This window comes from Erinaceus europaeus, chromosome 6 (genome assembly GCF_950295315.1).
Source record: "Erinaceus europaeus chromosome 6, mEriEur2.1, whole genome shotgun sequence".
NCBI classification, from domain to species: Eukaryota; Metazoa; Chordata; class Mammalia; order Eulipotyphla; family Erinaceidae; genus Erinaceus; species Erinaceus europaeus.
In genome coordinates, this window is record NC_080167.1 from 34,375,728 (window position 1) to 34,394,577 (window position 18,850).

General features: G+C 40.3%; 1 protein-coding gene across 1 annotated transcript; it reads left to right on the forward strand.

Moving 5' to 3' along the window:
- Positions 1-1,313: 1,313 nt before the first annotated feature.
- On the forward strand, positions 1,314-18,629 carry AGT (angiotensinogen). Its single transcript, XM_007535125.3, has 5 exons — positions 1,314-1,447; positions 5,457-6,306; positions 13,928-14,195; positions 16,879-17,023; positions 17,744-18,629. The coding sequence occupies exons 2-5, from the start codon at positions 5,457-5,459 to the stop codon at positions 17,933-17,935; spliced, it is 1,455 nt and encodes a 484-aa protein (XP_007535187.2). The 5' UTR covers positions 1,314-1,447; the 3' UTR covers positions 17,936-18,629.
- Positions 18,630-18,850: the final 221 nt, after the last annotated feature.

Here is an 18,850-nt window from a genome sequence, read left to right on the forward strand (position 1 = left end):
TAGCTTTTTTTTCCTTTGCTTCCATGGTTATCACTAGGGCTTGGTGTATGCACCTGGAGGCAATTGTTTCCATTTTATTGTCGTTGTTGGATAAGATAGAAATCGAGAGAGGAGGGGAAGACAAAAAGACACCTGCAGACCTGCTTCACCGCCTGTGAAGCGACCCCCCTACAAGTGGGGAGCCAGGGGCTTCAACCCAGATCCTTACATGGGTCCTTGAGCTTTGTGCTATGTGTGCTTAACCCACTGTGCTACTGCCAGGCCTCCACCTGACAGCTTTTATTAAGAAGGGTGAAAAGGGTGAAGAAAGAAGTTTGGAATATGTGAAAAGATCCCAGTTTGAGCCCCGTCTGTCTCCCCCTCCTCTCTCGATTTCTCTCTGTTCTATCCAACAATGACAAGATCAACAACTACAATCATAACTACAACAATAAGACAACAAGGGGGCAACAAAAGAGAATAAATAAATATTTTTTAAAAAGAAAATTATTGTTTCATCTTTAGTGTCCTCTCCAACTCTTTGGGCATTTGGCTTGAACTCATGTATCTAGGAGACTCAGCAAGAAAGACTGAGTGCCTTTACAAACCAAGGACATTGGGGAGCAGCAGCAATTTGACTGCTATCATTCTCTTCCTGCAAACAATACCCCCACCTCCCAAAGTCTCACACTTTCATACCCATTAATTACCATGATATAAGCCTCTATTAAAAAATTCTACTGTGACTTCTAAATGAAATTTATTTAACTTTCAAGGTTTGATTTAACTGACATTTTCCCCTGAAACCTTCCCTAGCTTTAAAGAATTTTCCTTCCCACGGTCTGAAAGGCTTTTGTTGGTGCCTTGCCATGTGGCTGTACTATTTGCTGCCAATCACAAGCTTCAAGAAAGCACTTTTGAGCTGTGGACTTCTCCTCAAGCATAAGTCCTCACATGTAGGATGTGCCTCATAGCTGTTTGAACAACCACTGAACTGCTCAAGGCCAAAAGGTCAGAAATCACTCCCAAGTTGCCTGAGCATTCCCTTTTCCCCTGCTTACTAGGCCAAAAATAGAAGAATACCCCAGGGAGCTTGGTCAGAAGACGAGTGGCTGCCCTATGGCCATCACTCAAGAGACAGAGATGTTTTATATACCTGAGTGGGATTCTTTCTGTGTTGCCACAACACAAGATCTGGTGAATTTCAGTAAATGTGTAACTTGCTTGTGTACCAACTAATTCAGTTCAGTAGAAAGTTTGCTGACTTACTGGAAGAAATCCCAGCAGGAGAATGACTCTGGAGTCCCTCCCACAGGTCAATGATGCAACTCCCTCCACCATTCCCACCCACAGTTCGGTCAAAAAATAGTCTGTGAACAGCTCTGTTCCTACCCTTCAGATATAAGTAGGGACTCTGAGGCAGATCAGAAGAAGAGGCTATCCTTGTCTTGGAGAATTAAAGCAGAAGGTAAGTGGAGCCCACATACACATAGCCCCATCCCCAGTTTCTTTCCTTTTCCGGTCTCTCTGTCTGTTACTACCTGGTGACTTTGAGCAAATCACTGAAACTCTTTGTTTCTCTATAAACTAACACCAATTGACTCATTTAACAAATAAATAGTTTCTACTACTTAGTATGAAATACTCAGTCAAGTAATTGTGCTATATTCCAAGCACATTTTTAGAAATGTGGTATATATATATCAATCACTGAACAAAATAGAGTAGAAACTCTGCTTTCATGCAGTTAGTGCACGTATGTGTGCACTCATTTCAGTATCATGTCTTCCTCAAGTATCAAGGAAGCCTCCATTTGGAGACTGAGGTAGTCCTTACCATCACTGCTTTATGGTGAGGATAAGGTACTGAGAAAGCCTGTAAGAGGGCTTATGATGATATTCCTGATGGAAGTGGCCAGTGGTGGTCAAGAGAGAAATTTATTAGAGGTCTAATCTCATATCTATAGGGGAATCCAAGGATTCGTTGACTTGGGCCCCAAGTGATTGGGGTGGCCTGGTAGTGACCAAAATGGCCACCATATGTGAACCAGTCTCTTGCCCTTTTCCAGTTTTTATAGTTTGTTATTAAAATGATAAGCTAAGAGTTTCTGCCAACTGCTACTGGAGGCCATTTTTTCCATGTCTTTTTTTTTAACTTGTTGTTATTGCTCTGTTGGATAGGACAAAGAGAAATTGAGAGAGGAGGGGAAGACAGAGAAGGGGAGAGAAAGACACCTGCAGACTTGCTTCACCGCTTGTGAAGTAACCTTCCTGCAAGTGAGGAGCCGGGGCACAAACTGAGATCTTTACACAGGTCCTAGCGCTTCACGCCATGTGTGCTTATCCCGCTGCACTATCACCTGGCCCCATTTCATGACTGTAATGAAGTTTGTCATGTGGACAATAATAGTCCCTTAGTTAATATGTTACTATTTGACTAGGTACTTTATGGTATCTTTTTTTTTTACCTCTAGGGTTATTGCTGGGGCTCAGTGCCTGAACTCGGAATCCACTGCTCCTGGAGGCTTTTTTCCCTTTTGTTGTCCTTGTTGTTTATCATTGTTGTTGTTGTTACTGTTATTGTTAATGCTGTCATTGGATAGGACAGAGAGAAATCGAGAGACAAGGGGAAGACAAAGAGGGGAAGAGAAAGATAGACACCTGCAGACCTGCTTCACTGCTTGTGAAGCAACCCCCCCACCCCCATCAGGTGGGAAGCCTGGAGCTGGAATCTGGATCATTACTATGGTGGTCCTTGTACTTTGCACCATGTGCGCTTAACCCACTGTGTTACTGCCTGCCCCCCCCCTATGTTGTCTTTTTTAGGTATTTCTTACTTACACGTATTGGGTCACTCCAATTGCTTCTGGTCTCCTTGGTCTAAGATGATAGGTGATTTAATATTTCAAAGAAAAGTCACTATTTGGAATGTATTAATAAGCACACATGGCAGAAAGTGCAAGGACTGGCTAAGGATCCCAGTTTGAGCTCTGGGCTCCCCACCTGCAGGGGTTAGCTTCACAAGTGTCTGTCTTTCTCTCCCCCTTTCTGTCTTCCCCTCCTCTCTCCATTTCTCTCTGTCCTATCCATCAACAATGACAGTAATAACAACAACAATAATAACAACAACAATGATGATAAACAAGGGCAACAAAAGGAAAAAATAAAGTTAAAAAAAGAAATGTACTAATAATTTGAGCCCATAGTTAATATTAAATCAGATTAGCAGTTTGAGGTCTTAAGTGCCAGGCTAGCATTGCCAGAGAGAGAAGAGACCAGGAAAGAATACATGGCTGAGTGGGAACACAATGCAATGCCTTTATTGATCAGAGACAACTGCCTTTACATCTTTTGAAATGGAAGTGGCAGGTCGGAAAAGGAAATGGCTAGGAGAGGGGGTGGAGAAAAGAAAAGAGCACAAAGGTAAAAAGCTTCCATAGCAGCTGTTGTGAAGGTTCTAACCAATGGAATAAACCAATACCCTGCAGGTAGGGCAGGTCTCAGGCAAAACAATGATTATGTAAATAGACCACAGCATCAAGCAATGCAGGGGACCTGGTGTAATGACCAACACTTAAGTGCTTAGATCAAAGGAATATGTACTCACAACTATGGTCTATGCTTCAAAAAATTTTTGAGACATTCATTTTTTCCATCATATTTATTGAATAGTGATTTGTGAGACTATAAGTTAAAAGGACTGTATATTAACACCATTTACGCCACCAAAGGTCTGTGTCACACACACACACTAAAGCTGAACATCTACACTCACCCTCCACTCAGAGTTTTTTTACTTTGGTGCAATCCTTCAAACTCAGTCAGATTCTATTTTGTTTTCCTTTCTGTTCTTCTTTCTCAATTTCTTTTTATGAATGGGGCCATCCCCTACTTGTCTTTGTCTTTCTGACTTACTTCCCTTAACATAATTCCTTTAAGCTCCATTCAAGAAGAATGGGTTCTTTCAGAGAAGATGGGTTCATTATTCTTAATAGCTAACTAATATTCCATTGTGTAAATATATCACAGCTTTCTCAGCCATTCATCTATTCTTTGGCACCTGGTTTGCTTCTAGATTTCAGCTATTACAAATTGTGCTGCTATGAACATAGGTGTAGACATATCTCTTTGGTTGGGTGTTATGGTGTCCTTGGGGTATATCCCTAGGAGAGAAATTACTGGGTCATATGGAAGATCCACGTCTAGCCTTGTGAGGGTCCTCCAGATTGCTCTCCACAGTTGTTGGACCAATTTACATTCCCACCAGCAGTGCAGAAAGATTCCTTTGTCCCCACAGCCTCTCCAGCATTTCAGAACTTCTTGCAGGGCAGGCTTGGTGATAGCTGACTCCTTCAACTGTTGCTTGTCAGAGAAGTTTTTTATGCCTCCATCTAGTCTAAATGGCTAAGTCCCAGTGATAACCCTGGTGGCAACTAAAATTAAAAGACAGAAAATATTTAATTATGGGTTGGTGGTTCATCTGGTTGAGCACACATGTTACAGTGCTCAAGGAACAAGGTTCAAGGCCCCACTCCCCCCTGCAGGGGGAAAACTTCGCACTGCAAGTGTTTCTCTGTTTCTTTGCCTCTCTACCTCCCCCTACCTTTTTGATTTCTGGTTGCCTCTATCATGTAAATAAAGATAATAAAATAAATTTTTTAAAGAAAGAATATATATAATATAATTATGCAGTGAGGAACTATCTTAGCAGGTAAATTGCAAGAATTGCATGTGTGAGTGACACAACTATTGTGTCAGAGTTAATCTCTGGTCTTTCATAAAAACATATAAGTAAATATTTAAAAACAACACTATTTGGAAGTGGGGGTAGATAGCATACTAGTCGTGCAAAGAGATTCTCATGTCTGAGGCTCCAAAGCCCAAAGTTCAAACTATTGCACTACCATAAGCCAGAACTGATTACTGCTTTGGAAAAAAATTTGCTTATAGTTTTACTTGATTTAATCCACAATTCAACATATTTATTTAAAATCCACAGATGCCTTTAATAATAAGGAACACTCAAATATTACAAAATCTAATTAAAACAAAAAGCAACCTCCCAAAAGGTACTAAAGAATGTACATCCCATTCCATAACAGTATTTCTATTTGAAACACTGAATCCATTTTTTTCTTTATGATTTAGTCATGAATGTGATTCTTTTGGGCTAAATGGTTGTAGGTAATATTAAGATAACTAAAATTCTGACTTAATAATCTATAATCACTTTAGATTTAGTTTTATTGTCTATATTAATGTTTAATTGTGGGTTACAAGATTGGGAAGTTACAGGTTATATTTCCATACTGCACCCACCACCAAAGTTCCGTGTCCCCAATTTACCACCTCTCAACATCATAGTTCTCAAAAAATCTTAGAAATTTCTTTGTTTGTTTTTGCAATTTCATGTGTATCAGTTCCCTTGATTCCACATATAGTTGACTTTTATCTATAACCACTTTTTACCTTGTACAGATGCAAACACACCCATTAGAGATGTCTGCTGCTGGTGTGAGTCTGAGGGTCACTGCCCTTTGTGTCTTGGCTTGGCTTGGATTGGCTGCTAGTGACCGGGTATATATACACCCTTTCCAACTACTCATCTACAGTAAGAGCAGTTGTGATCATCTGCAGAATTCCAATGCAGAAGCACCCAAAGACCCAGTGTTCACACCTGCACCAATACAGGCCAAGACATCTCCTGTGGATGAGGTCGCTATTCAAGAAAGTTTGGTGTTGGCCTCCAAGAATTTGAAGACAGAAGACAAGATGAGGGCTGTAGAGGTGGGAATGTTGCTCAACTTTGTGGGTTTCCGCATATACAAGATGATGAGTGAGATGTGGAGCACTGACAATGGGGTGATCCTCTCTCCCACAGCTCTCTTTGGCACTCTGGCCTCTTTCTATCTGGGAGCCTTGGATCCTACAGACAACCAACTACAAGCTTTCCTAGGTGTACCAGTAGAAGATCAGGGCTGCACCTCCCAGCTGGATGGTCACAAGGTCCTCTCTGCTCTGCAGACCATCCAAAGTTTTCTGGTTGGCCAGGATGAGGCTAACAGGCAAAGGGGACTACTCTTGTCTACAGTAGTGGGCCTGTTCACAGCTCCTGGTCTGAGTCTGAAGCAGCAATTTGTTCAAGGCCTGGTTCCCTTTGCCCCTGTTACTTTTTCACACTCTCTAGACTTATCCACAGACCCAGATCTTGCTGCAGAGAAGATCAACAAGTTCATGGAGGCTGTGACAGGGTGGAAAATTAACAGCCCCATGACAAGAGTCAACCCAGACAGCACTCTGCTTTTTAACACCTATGTCCATTTTCAAGGTAAGGCAATCTTTTGGGTGGTCTCTGTCCTGTGCCAGTAACAAAGAAGTGGCTGTTCTGTCTCTCTGGATTTAAATTCACATGATTTGCTAAACTGATAATGATCAGGCTTTGGATATGGGCAAAGGTGGTATGTATGAGGAAATACCTGGAAACTATTTTCAAGGAAGATGGAAGTAGCTATGCCATTGGACTTCTTGGGTGAGCACTAATTAAACACTTGTTACCCTATTATGTCAAGCTACTTTTCTACATTCTTTTACTCTTTTAGTCCTTTGTGATACTGTGAAGAGATATTAATAACTTTATCAGTGAAGAAAGTAGACACTCAGAGAAACAAAGTGACTTGCTCAAGATGGCAATATTCCAAGGAAATCCTAGTATTCAGGAAACCACAAGTCTTTTTTTCTAATTTTTTTAAACTTTATTTACTTTCCCTTTTGTTAACCTTGTTTTTTATTGTTGTTGTTACTGATGTCATCTTTGTTAAGTAGGTCAGAAAGAAATGAAGAGAGGAGGGGAAGACAGAGAAGGGCAGAGAAAGACACCTGCAGACCTGCTTCACCGCCTGGCCTGTGAAGCAACTCCCCTACAGGTGGGGAGCTGGGGGCTCGAACCTAGATTATTAGGCTGGTCCTTGCACTTCATGCCATGTGCGCTTAACCCGCTGCACTACCGCCCAACTCCCAAATCTTCTAAGCCTGCCAATCAGTTCTGTGTGATTTCCTATCTTTTGAGAGCAAATTCCCCTGTCTTCTAATAGTCTAACTTTTCTCCCATGACAAATTAATGATTTTGTTTACTTAATTGATTTCCATATTGGGAGAGATTATTACAAAAGCCCCATGCTACAGTTCATTCAGCAAATATCTGCTCAGAATTTATTACTTTTAAGACATTTAACTTGTTTGTCAGAAGCAGGCCCCAGCCCCAGTTTTCTTGTTCAAGTTTAAAAGGGAAGATGGATACTCTGGGAATATAACTGTGGTTACAAAACTGTAGACACAAGGATTTTAAGAAGGTACACTTGGTCTCATGGCACTCAGATGAAGCATTATTACTGAGAAGTGGAGAGTAAGTCTGGAGGCAACAAGAGAAACTGGGCTATGGTGAAGAAAAACAAACCAGATTTGTAAGCAAAGACTGCAACATTCAAGGTTAGAAGTAAGAAGCAGGAGCACTTTCACCAGATCTTAGGAGAATGGAACCCAAGTATGCTGGGATTAAAACTAGGTTGGGGGCAGATTTCAAGACTTCTGTGATGCTAGTAAAGTTAAAGTTAGTATTAAGGTTAGGTTTGAATAGGTAAACCCCCTGCTCAGAGATAATACATGCTGTGTGCAGTAGAGGTAGAGAGACACTAGGAGAGTACTAAATACTTCAAGTGAATGCATGATAAAGTAGTGGCTCTGCTAATTGATGAGTAAGTGTGTAAGAATGTTAAAATCCAGTGTGTGATCCCACTGAAGGATGAAGAGCTATGCAAACATATAATCAAAAGACAATATTCTCATTATGATAATATCCAAGATGTTTGTAAAACAGTAAAGAGAAATACCCCATCCTGCCTTTGAGTACAGAAGGAAGATGATTGCTAAGGTCTCAAAACTAATGGTTCATGGAAGCAGTGTCCAGAGCAAGGGCCATCTACCCAGTGTGGCCACACCCTATGGAGGTAAGACGGAAATCCATAGACACCCCAAGAGGGTTTTAGAAATTTATGGGAAAATTGTGTCCCCAAAAGGCTAAGTAAAAAATGACAGAAATGGAGGGGCAGAGCCAAGATGACGACTGAGAAATAGCTACTGGCCTGAGTTCCGACAACAACTGCTGGAAACGGTAGGATTTTTTGCCTTCAGCAGGACAGTAAATTCAGGGTCCTAGCTGTGACACCAAGGGGTGAATATAGCTCAGTTTGGGTTAGAATATAGAGGAAAAAAAGGAAAACTTTTTTTATTATTCCCAAAGCGCACCCCTCCCCCCCATAACCAGACCCTGGGTACCAGAGAGCTGCTTCTAGCAGGCTCCCTTGCTGAGCTTCTTTCTTTACCAAGATTCCTGGCCAACAAGGGTTTAATTCCAATCCTATTCCTTTCTGAAACACTTGGCCTTTTTTCTTTCTGTCTAAGTGGCCAATTGGACCTATAAAAGGGAAAGACTGCCCTGAGGTGTTTTGTTTGTTTGTTTTGGTTTGGTTTTGTTGTTTGGTTTTTTGTTTGTTTGTTTTACTTTCTTAACAATCAGCTGCCTCTGCTCAGGTGGCTTGTGGCAATCTGGGACAGGTTTTTTACCTTGCTATATTTTATTATTAATATTATATATAGGTTTATCCCTTCCCCTCTCCTTTAGGTTGACCAGAATTAACTCTTAGTGTATTTTCCATTGCTAGGGTACCGGGTATCTTATCCATTGCGAGAGGAACTTGTTTCACTACTCCTACCTCCTCTACAGACTCTCCCCTTCTCCCTCCTCCTAGCTAATTAAAAAATAAAATAAAATAAAAAATAAATAAATAACTCTTTACTTTCACTGCTCTTTTATTACAGTTATTTTTCTTATCTTTTTTCTCTTCTCTCTCTTGTTTTTCTTCTTTTTTTTTTCTTGTCTTCCTTTCTTCCTTCCTCCTTCTTCAGCTTTCTGAATTCACTGATATTCATTTGTGAATTATTTTGGGTAAGAAATGTCAGAGTGGACTCTCTATGTGTGTATCTCTGCTCTACTTCCCTTTCTCCTCTTGCTACCCCCAGAATATACAATGGATAGTAGATTTGCATAATTGTCTATTCTTGCTATCCCTTTTTTCCTTTCTCTTTCTTCTTCACTTGGACTTGGTTGCTATTTTTTTCATGGACTGGAGACATAGTTTGGCTAATTGGTAGTGGTTAAACTGCTTCAATACTTGCTTCAGTTGCTATTGTAATTTCTGAGGTTGGTGATTGCATTTGTCATAAAGGTATTTAGTACAGTGTTGCTTGTACTCAAAACACAACAACTGAGGAACAACAGAACATAAAAATAAGAAACACATTAATAAAAAAAATGGGCAGATCAAGAGCAAATAAAACTGCTATTACAATGAATGAAGACAAGAGTCCAGAAGAAACTACAAATCAGCCAGAAGTAACCATAGATAAGAAAAGTATGCAATCCCTCAACGACCCTGGGTCCATGCTCCCAGAGGGATAGAGAATGGGAAAGCTATCAGGGGAGGGGGTGGGTTATGGGGATTGGGTGTTGGGAATTGTGTGGAGTTGTACCCCTCCTACCTTATGCTTTTGTTCACTAATCCTTTCTTAAATAAAAAATTAAAAAAAAAAAAAAAGAATAATAAACTTATTAATCACAGAAATGAAAACGACTTTGGAGGAAAGGAATGGCAGTATTAGGGAAACAATAGATGAGACCCTCAAGGAAAATACTGATTAACTTGAGGCAATTAGAGAACTGAAAGCTGAAATAGCTGAACTAAAGAAAGCAGCTGAGGGAAGGGAAAGCAGACTAACAGAAGCAGAAAACAGAATTAATCAGACAGAGGGTGAGCTAGAGAAAACTAAGAAAGAGATTAAAGAGCTCAAAAAGAGATTGAGAGACACTGAAAACAACAAAAAATGACAGAAATGGAAGCTTACTTTGGTAAAGCACTTGTCCTTATGATTCACTTAAAAGACCTGGGGAAAACAAAAGATAAAAGTAAACCATGCAACTAGGAGGTGGCTCATCAGTAGAGTACCATGTATGAGTACTTGGGTTTGAGCCCCTGACCACCACAGGGGAATGCATTGTGTGAGTGTTGGGGGAAGCTTTAGAAGTGGTGGATCAGTATTGCAGTAGCTCTTCTATATCTGCCTATCTCTCCTATATCTCCCTTTTTCTCTCACTGTCTTAAAAAATGGGGCAAAGCAAATTGTGACTGATCAGGTCGTGTAAGCACTCAGACCTTGTCCTAGTGGCAGAAGTAAAAATCAAGCAATACTCAGAACTCATATAATAATCCCCATGTCCCACTCTACATCGCTCCATTCCAGCCCTTTGGTCTTGCTTTTTAATCTGTTATTGCTTCAGCTTGGGCCACATAGAGATACAAACATCATTCTTACCATGACACTCCCATCTGTGAAATTATCAGACTGTTTGGAGAGCTCAAGTACCCCTTTAGCAATAATGTTCTACTGATGACCTTAGCTGAACATGTCCAACTAACAAAAACTAGGGAACCTGAGAGTCAATGAACTCCAGATTGCCCTTTGTCCAGCATATGTGTCATCTGAAGTGGTTATTGGCCCCATTGGGTTCCATGTCACCAATTGACTTAACCTTGAAAGGTTTGTTTAATCTCTGAGTGAGAATGTTTTAGTGTGTAGATGGACAGTTACTCAGTTCAGATTTCAGTGTCTTAGGCAACAAAGTCCTTTCTTATGTGTATTATTCTGTTGGTAGAAAAATATGTAGTCTTTTTTTAATTCCTTCTCAGCAAACCAAAAAGCTTTTTGCCAGACCTGGTGGCTTAGTGCTGAAAGTATGTGAGGAAGGAAGTGTAGCTTCTTGCTTATACATCCTATCACATAATCAATAACGAACTATTTTGTCAACTGCTGAAGAGCTAGCTAGGGTCAAAAGGACAGGGAAGTCATGGGATCTGGCACTTCTTTCTTCAGGACTTAGAAAGAAAAGCCATTTCAGCTGGCTTAAACAAGAAATCCCATCTTTTCTGCATTTTGTAGACATCTGACTCAGTAAAATGAGGATCCTGATTCATTGTAAACCATTCTCCAGTACTAGGTTCTCAGGAATCCACCAAATGACAACTATTTCTCCCAGAAACAGTCCCCAAATTGGCCTTCCAAGGTAAGGGAATTAAAGGAGAGGGTACACTATTTTTATGGTCACATGAAGATCTCAAGTGGCAGTCCTTTCAATAAACATTTGCTCATGTCTCCCTGTTACAAACTAGCTAGTGAAATGGTGAATACATTTATTCAGCCCTCCAGGCTTGGCACAGTGGTGGAAGATTTCATTTCTGCTCAAAAGACACAGCCATGTTGTCTCCCTTCCCCTATCAGCCAGAGGCAATAAGAATTCAGAATTCAAAAAAAAAATCAGAATTCATTACAAGCAGTTCTATTATTCTCTGACTGTGCCCAGATCAAAAGGTATGATCTCATAGAACAGAAGAGAAAACACAAAGCAGAACTTGGACTGGGTTTGGTGTATTGCATTAAAGTAAAAGACTCTGGGGTCCTAGAACATCATGACAGATGAAGACCTAGAGAGAACCATTATTCCCTACAATAAAGAAAAATGGTGAATATGCACCAATATGTTTATTATTTATTTCATTGCCACCAGGGATATCAGTACAACTCAGTGCCTATATGACATATCTACCACTTTGCAGGGGGCATTTTTTCTTTTTTCCTTTCTTTTATTTTGATAGTACAGAGACATTTATAGGGGATTGGGGGAGAGTGAGAGAAAGAGAGACACTTGCAACTCATAATGCTTCCCCACCAGCAGTGGGACTTGAATTCATATCCTTGTGCATATTAATGTGTGTGTTCAACTTGGTGCACCACTATCAGGCTTCACACCAAAGGTGTTTTCCCTTCTGATCTTGCTTTTCAATTTTTGTCCATGAGTGAGATCACCCATATTCACCCTTCTGTTTATGACTTATCTCACTTAACATGATTCCTTCAAGCAACATCCAAGATAGGGTGAAGAAGGTAAAATCACTATTTTTAACACCAGAGTAGTATTACATTGTGTATATATACCACAACTTGCTCAGTCACTCATCTTGTTGTTGGACACCTGAGTTGCTTCCAGGTTTTTGGCTATTACAATGTATGCTGCTATGAACATAGGAAGACACAAATCTTTTTGGATGGGTGTATTTGGTTCCTTAGGATGTATCCTCAGGAAAGGAATTGCAGGGTCATAGGGTAAGTCCACATCTAGCCTTCTGAGAGTTCTCCAGACTGCTTTCCACAGGGGTTGGACCAATTTACATTCCCACCAGCAGTACAGAAGGGTTCCTTTGTCCCTACAGCCTCTCCAGCATTTGTTGCTGCTACCTTTTCTGATGTATGGCATCACAAGTGTAAAGTATCTCATTGTTGTCTTTATTTGCATTTCTCTGACAATGACTTGGGGCATTTTTTCCCAAATGGAAAAATTTGTTGGTCTTCTGGATGTCTTCTTTGGTGAATATTGTGTTCATATCCTCTGCCCATTTTTGGACAGGGTCATTTGTTTCCTTGTTATTGAGTTTAGTGAGCTCTTTACATATTCTGGATATATTAGTCTGATGTGTGGCATGTAAAGATCTTCTCCTACTTTATGGGAGTTCTCTTTGTTTGGATGGCATGATGGTTTCTTTTGCTGTGCAGCAGAAGTGTTTTAATTTGATGCATTCCTATTGGTTTTTGTTTTAGTCTTCTTTGTAATTGGATTTGTGTCATTTAAGATGACTTTAAAATTTAGATGGGAAATAGTTCTGCCAATATTTTCCTCTAGTATTTGATAGTTTCTAGTTTAACATCCAAGTCCTTGATCCACTTGGAATTTACTTTTGTGTTTGGTGAAATATAGTGGTTCCGTGTCAGTCTTCTGCATGTTTCCACCCATTTTTTTCCCCAAAACTATTTGTTGTAGAGACCTCATTTTCCCCATTTAATAATCTAGGCACCTTTGTCAAAGATTAGATGTCCATAGGTGTGGGGGACCAAAGATATTTAAATCAGCAGAATGTGTTGTGTTATCATTGTGGATTTATGTTCATACTTCTCCTGTGCTCTTTGGCTTTCATTGGTGATGATGGCATGTCAATGCAAGGTCATTGATTGTCATGGCTATACCACCCTAGTAGGAATTATGGGTAGTGGTGAACTTATGGTAGTAGGAAGGAGAAGGCAGAAAGCATATACAATATACTTCATTTTTTTCCAAACATTTTATTTAACTATTATGGATAGAGACAGAAATTGAGAGGAAAGAATGAGATAGAGACACATACATCACTGCTTTACCTTTTTGTGAAGTATCACCCCTGCAGGTAGGGGCTGGGAGCTTTAAGCTGGATCCATATGCACTGTAACATGTGTGATTTGTCTTTATGCCGGTCCTTGCACTTTGCGCCACCTGTGCTTAACCTGCTGCACTAATGCTCGACCCCCTACATGTGTGCTTTATCTGGTGTGTTACTTCCCAACCCCCTGTACTTTTATTTTTAATTTTGTTAGTATTTCTCTAAAAAGGTGATCTTGGTAGGCAACAGGCTCTATCCATGAAAGATGTGGATATGAGTTTTCTCAGTAGCAAATAATAGGCTGGGTTCATTAATAGGCTGGGTTTCTTTTGGGAGCCTTAAGTGAGGTGACTAGAGAAATTTCTAAGGTCAGCCCTGGGCATGTACAATGGCAGCCAGTGCAACTTTAGTGAACCCCTCAAAAACTGGACTTTTCAGGAGAAAGACTTGACCAACCCTCAAGATCCTGGAGTTGTGGAACTAAGTCTACACTCTTCTACCTGTGCTTTACTCCAAACTAACCCTTGCCTGACTCCACCCAGGATCCCCACCTCAATTATTCCTTTTAATCTTGTCTTCTTTCTGTGTTTCAAGGAAAGATGAAGGGATTTTCCATGCTGACAGCGCTCCAGGAGTTCTGGGTGGATAACATCACATCAGTGTTTGTTCCCATGCTCTCGGGAATGGGTACCTTTCAACACTGGAATGATATTCAAAACAACCTGTCCATAGTATGTGTGCCATTCAGTGAGAATTCCTGCCTTCTGCTGATCCAGCCTCACAGTGCCTCTGACCTATGGAAAGTAGATGCCCTCACCTTCCAGCACAACTTTATGACATGGATGAAGAACCTATCTCCCAGGTATGGGTCCCAGGAAACCATTTGGTTTTGCCATACTTACAAAGTAGGAACTTTATAAATCCTACATAGTAGGGAGAAGTGGCCAAGGGTAGACAAATATGTGCAGATGTGTGTCCTAGTTAGGGACTTGGTAGAAGCATTGTCTAGCTGGTGGCTTCTCCTATTCCAGAGCAAAAATTCCTGAGGCACTCATCCATCATCTCTCTATCCATATACTTATATAGCTCTAGGTGTATCATCTATCTGGATTTAGGAAAGACAAACGAGAGAAGGAAGTTTGCTTTTCCTGATGCTTATATTCTCCCATCTACTTTTTAAATTCATGCTCTAAGGGACTGGGCCATGGCACATTCAGTTAAGTGCACATATCACAAGTTCAAGCCCCACCCCCACTCTCCACTCGTATAGGGTTTTCTTCATGAGCTGTGAAACAGGTCTACAGCTGTCTTTCTCTCCCTCTCTCTACCTCCCTGTAATCTCTCAATCTCTTCCTATATAATAAAAATCAGAAATAAAAAAGTAAGAAAAATAATTCATGCTCTTAGAAAGATACTTTTAAACATACACACACACACATACACACACACACACACTTTCTGCATTCCAATGGTTTTAGAGAGAAAAACTTCCCAGGAGGATTTTATGCCTTCCATGAAACCAAGGATAGGGCAGAGCTTTCTCAGGACTCTAGAAATCTCCCAGTTTTCTGCCCAAAGCAGAAAACTTCCTTCTTACTATGATAAGAGCAAAGCAATATTCCTAACCTACCCCCTGCATTTGGGGCATTAGACTTCACCAGGTCTATCACATGAGATCCAGATATATCTTCTGAGTCTGGCACTAAAGGGTTCAATAAAAGATTGGCATCGATCTTTTCATTTATTTAAAGATTAATTTATTTTTGTTTTATTGTTATTTGTAGTTTTTCCTACCAGGCTTATTTCCAGGGCTTGGTGCCTGAGATACAAATCTCCCACTACTAATGACCTTTTTTCCTTTATTTTCTTCCTTTATTTTATTTTATATGACGGAGAAACTGAGAGGGGAAGAGGGAGAAAGAGAGACACCTGTATCACGGTGTCATTGCTTGTGAAGCTTCTCTCCTGTAGATGAAGACTGGGGGCTTGAACCTGAGTCCTTATGCATGGTAATGTGTGCACTCAACTAGGCACACCACTGCCTGGTTCCAAAGTGAATCCTTTTTAAAGATTTTTTTTTTTTTAACCAGAGCATTGCTCCGTTCTGGCTTTTGGTAGTGCTGGAAATTAAATGTGGGACATTTGAACCTCAGACACAAAGTTCTTTTACATAAACATTATGCTATTTCCCCAGCCCTAAAGTTACTTTTTATTGCAGTAAGCATGTATCACACAACTTTACCAGTTGAGCCATTTTTTTTTATTTAAGAGAGGATTAATTAACAAAACCATAGGGGAGGAGGGGTACAACTCCACACAATTTCCACTACCCAATCTCCATATCCCACCCCCACCCCTGATAGCTTTCCCATTCTCTATCCCTCTGGGAGCATGGACCCAGGGTCATTGTGGGTTGCAGAAGGTACAAGGTCTGGCTTCTGTAATTGCTTCCCCGCTGAACATGGGCGTTGACTGGTCCATACTCCCAGCCTGCCTCTCTCTTTCCCTAGTAGGGTGTGTCTCTGGAGAAGCTGACAGTTGAGCCATTTTTATATGTATAGCTTTATGACCTTAAGTACTCTAATTGTAGCTCTACCAAGAACTCTTAATTGTAGCTCTTCCGTGATCCATGTTTCAAACCTTTATTTTTCTAAACTGAAACTGTGCCCATTAAACACTGATTTCCTGTTTCTCCCTGCTCCAGCCTCTGGCAACCATCATCTACTTCCTGACTCTATGATTCTGACTAGTATTTATGTCTTAGGAAAGTAGATTCATGCATTGTGTTTGTCCTTTCAAATACATAGTATTTGTCCTTTGATGACAGTCTTTCTTTCTTTCTTTCTTTCTTTCTTATTTATTTATTTAAGAAAGGAGACATTAACAAAACTGTAGGGTAGGAGGGGTACAACTCCACACAATTCCTGCCACCTATCTCCATATTCCATCCCCTCCCCAATAGCTTTCCCATTCTCTATTCCTCTGGGAGTATAGACCCAGGGTCGTTGTGGGTTGCAGAAGGTAGAAGGTCTGGCTTCTGTAATTGCTTCCCTGCTGAACATGGGCTTTGACTGTTCCATCCATACTCCCAGTCTGCCTCTCTCTTTCCCTAGTAGGGTGAGTCTCTGGGGAAGCGGAGCTCCAGGACACATTGGTGGGGTCTTCAGTCCAGGGAAGCCCTAGCTTGTCATCAAAATTCACTCAGATTGTATAGCATGTGTCAAAGTTTCCTTTTTTAGATTGAGTAAAATGGTATCTAACACTATATTTCCTTCATTAATTCATCCTTTCATGAACACTTAGGTAATTTTTGTCTATTATTATGTATATAATTCTACTATAGACATAGGCATATATTCAGTTGTGTAAGAATTTGATTTCTCACTGGAAACATCCTTGGGCTCTCATGAATGTCATGAGAGTCAGGCAGAGGTTCTTCATGAACGTCACTCAAGTTGATGTAAGAGAGTTTTTTCAGGTTAGGTGCTTCACAGTGGAAGCAATTTAGAACCTTCTTAATTGTGAACCTTCTCGAATTTCTCCAGGGTGATCCACCTAACCATGCCTCAACTGGTGTTGCAAGGGTCCTATGACCTGCAGGACCTTCTCACCCAGGCCAACTTACCTACTCTGCTGGGTGCTGGTGCAAATCTAGGCAAAATCAGTGATGCCAGACTCAGAGTTGGAAAGGTACCATGTGTCTGTCTGTGCCTATCATGGGTTCTATGTGATCCTGGGGTGGGTGCAGGGAATTTAAGTGGGAAACATGCATAGGAAATTTCAGGAGTGGGATTCAGTATTGGGGTAGGAGGTGAGTAATAGCTCTAAGTGAGAGCAAAGTGACAATGGTTTTCTGGGATTTTCTAGGGACATGCAAACAGCAGCAGTCTTTACCACCATGTGTACTGTGGCTCTGCCCAGCCTCTGGAACCTCTCCAGATCCTAAGCAGATTGGAACTAAGGCCGGGAAACACACACAATCCAGGCTCAGTACCCCTGTCGGACTTTAAGGATATGCTTAGCAATTGATAGACTGACTGTCATGCTACCATCTGCCAATAAAAGGTAGCTGGATGCTCTGAGCACTGTGTTAGATATTGGAGAGAAAAGGTATCTCACAGTTCTGGCTTCAGGAGTTACTTAAGGAGAAGGGTCTTCAGTGTTAACTGAGCCGATAAACCATGTGCCTATGGGCCAGGTTCAAGAGGCCAGGAATCTGTTTAGGGCATCAAGATGGATACAGGCATGCTTAAGGGACACCTCAGAAAGAAGCTATTAACTATGTGCATTGAGCCAGCTGAGTTATTGAGAAACATGCAGATACCCAATGTCCAGGTAAAACAGCCATACTGAACCTTCCCTGGGCCCTGACAGCCTCCAAAAATTACCCTAATGTCTGCTATTTTTCAGGTACTAAATAACATTCTTTTTGAACTAAAGTCTGAAGATGGTGAGCAGCCCACAGAATCTTCCCAGCCACAGGATAAGCCCGAGATCTTGGAGATTTCCCTGAACAGCCCATTCCTATTTGCCATTTATGAGCAACACTCTACTGCCTTCCACTTCTTGGGCCGTGTGACCAACCCACAGAGTATGATGTGAAGTCTAGCAGAACACAGTTACACTAACCTGTTATCATCTTTTCTTCCAATAAGTCAACTGGGAGCGAGAAGAAAGCTGTTTCTTCATAGTGAATGTGGCATTGTGTATAATAAAAAATGGAACATGCTAGCATCAGATTTACTTATGTTTATTTGTGGAATGTGAGAGGATACAAAGGCCACTATTTAGCATAAGGCAAGTCATCTGAAAAAAGAACAGACCAACTTGTTTGTGAAACCAAAAAAATTCCATTCTAACTTAAAAACAGAAAGTGGCTTTTAAATTTTAAAAACATGTAGTTTGTTGCCATTATAATTATTATAAATATAATTCCATTATATTATAAATTATATTATAAATATAATGCCATTGAGATTATATTTAGCTTAGTGGTCATGAGCTCATATGCAGTGCTATCTCCACAATGCCTTCATTTCACTTAGTTTTTCAGTTTTTTTTTTTCTCATAGTACTTGTGATTTTATGTGAGAATGTACTATTGTGACTGATTATCCTCTGTGCTATTAATAAAGTTCTGGTAACAGTAAACAAAAAAGAAAGTTCTATCTTTCACTTACTAACAGAGCATATACAGTAAGTCCTAATTAACAGTACCCATAAGTTCTTGGAAACTGACTTTTAAGTGAAATGATATACAAAGAAAACAGGTCCTTGAATAAAATAATGTTGCTCAACACTGGTCTGGATTTTTTTAACATCATAATTACAACAAAGTTACATTGACTCATGTAACTTTTAAGAACCTATAGCAATAGTAACTTAGCTGATAAACCATACAAACAAGAGTTTTTTTGAAGATTTTGAGCCTTATTTTAGACAGAATTTCTTTAATTTATTTTTAAAATTTATTTATAAAATGGAAACACTGACAAGACTATAGGATAAGTGGGGTATA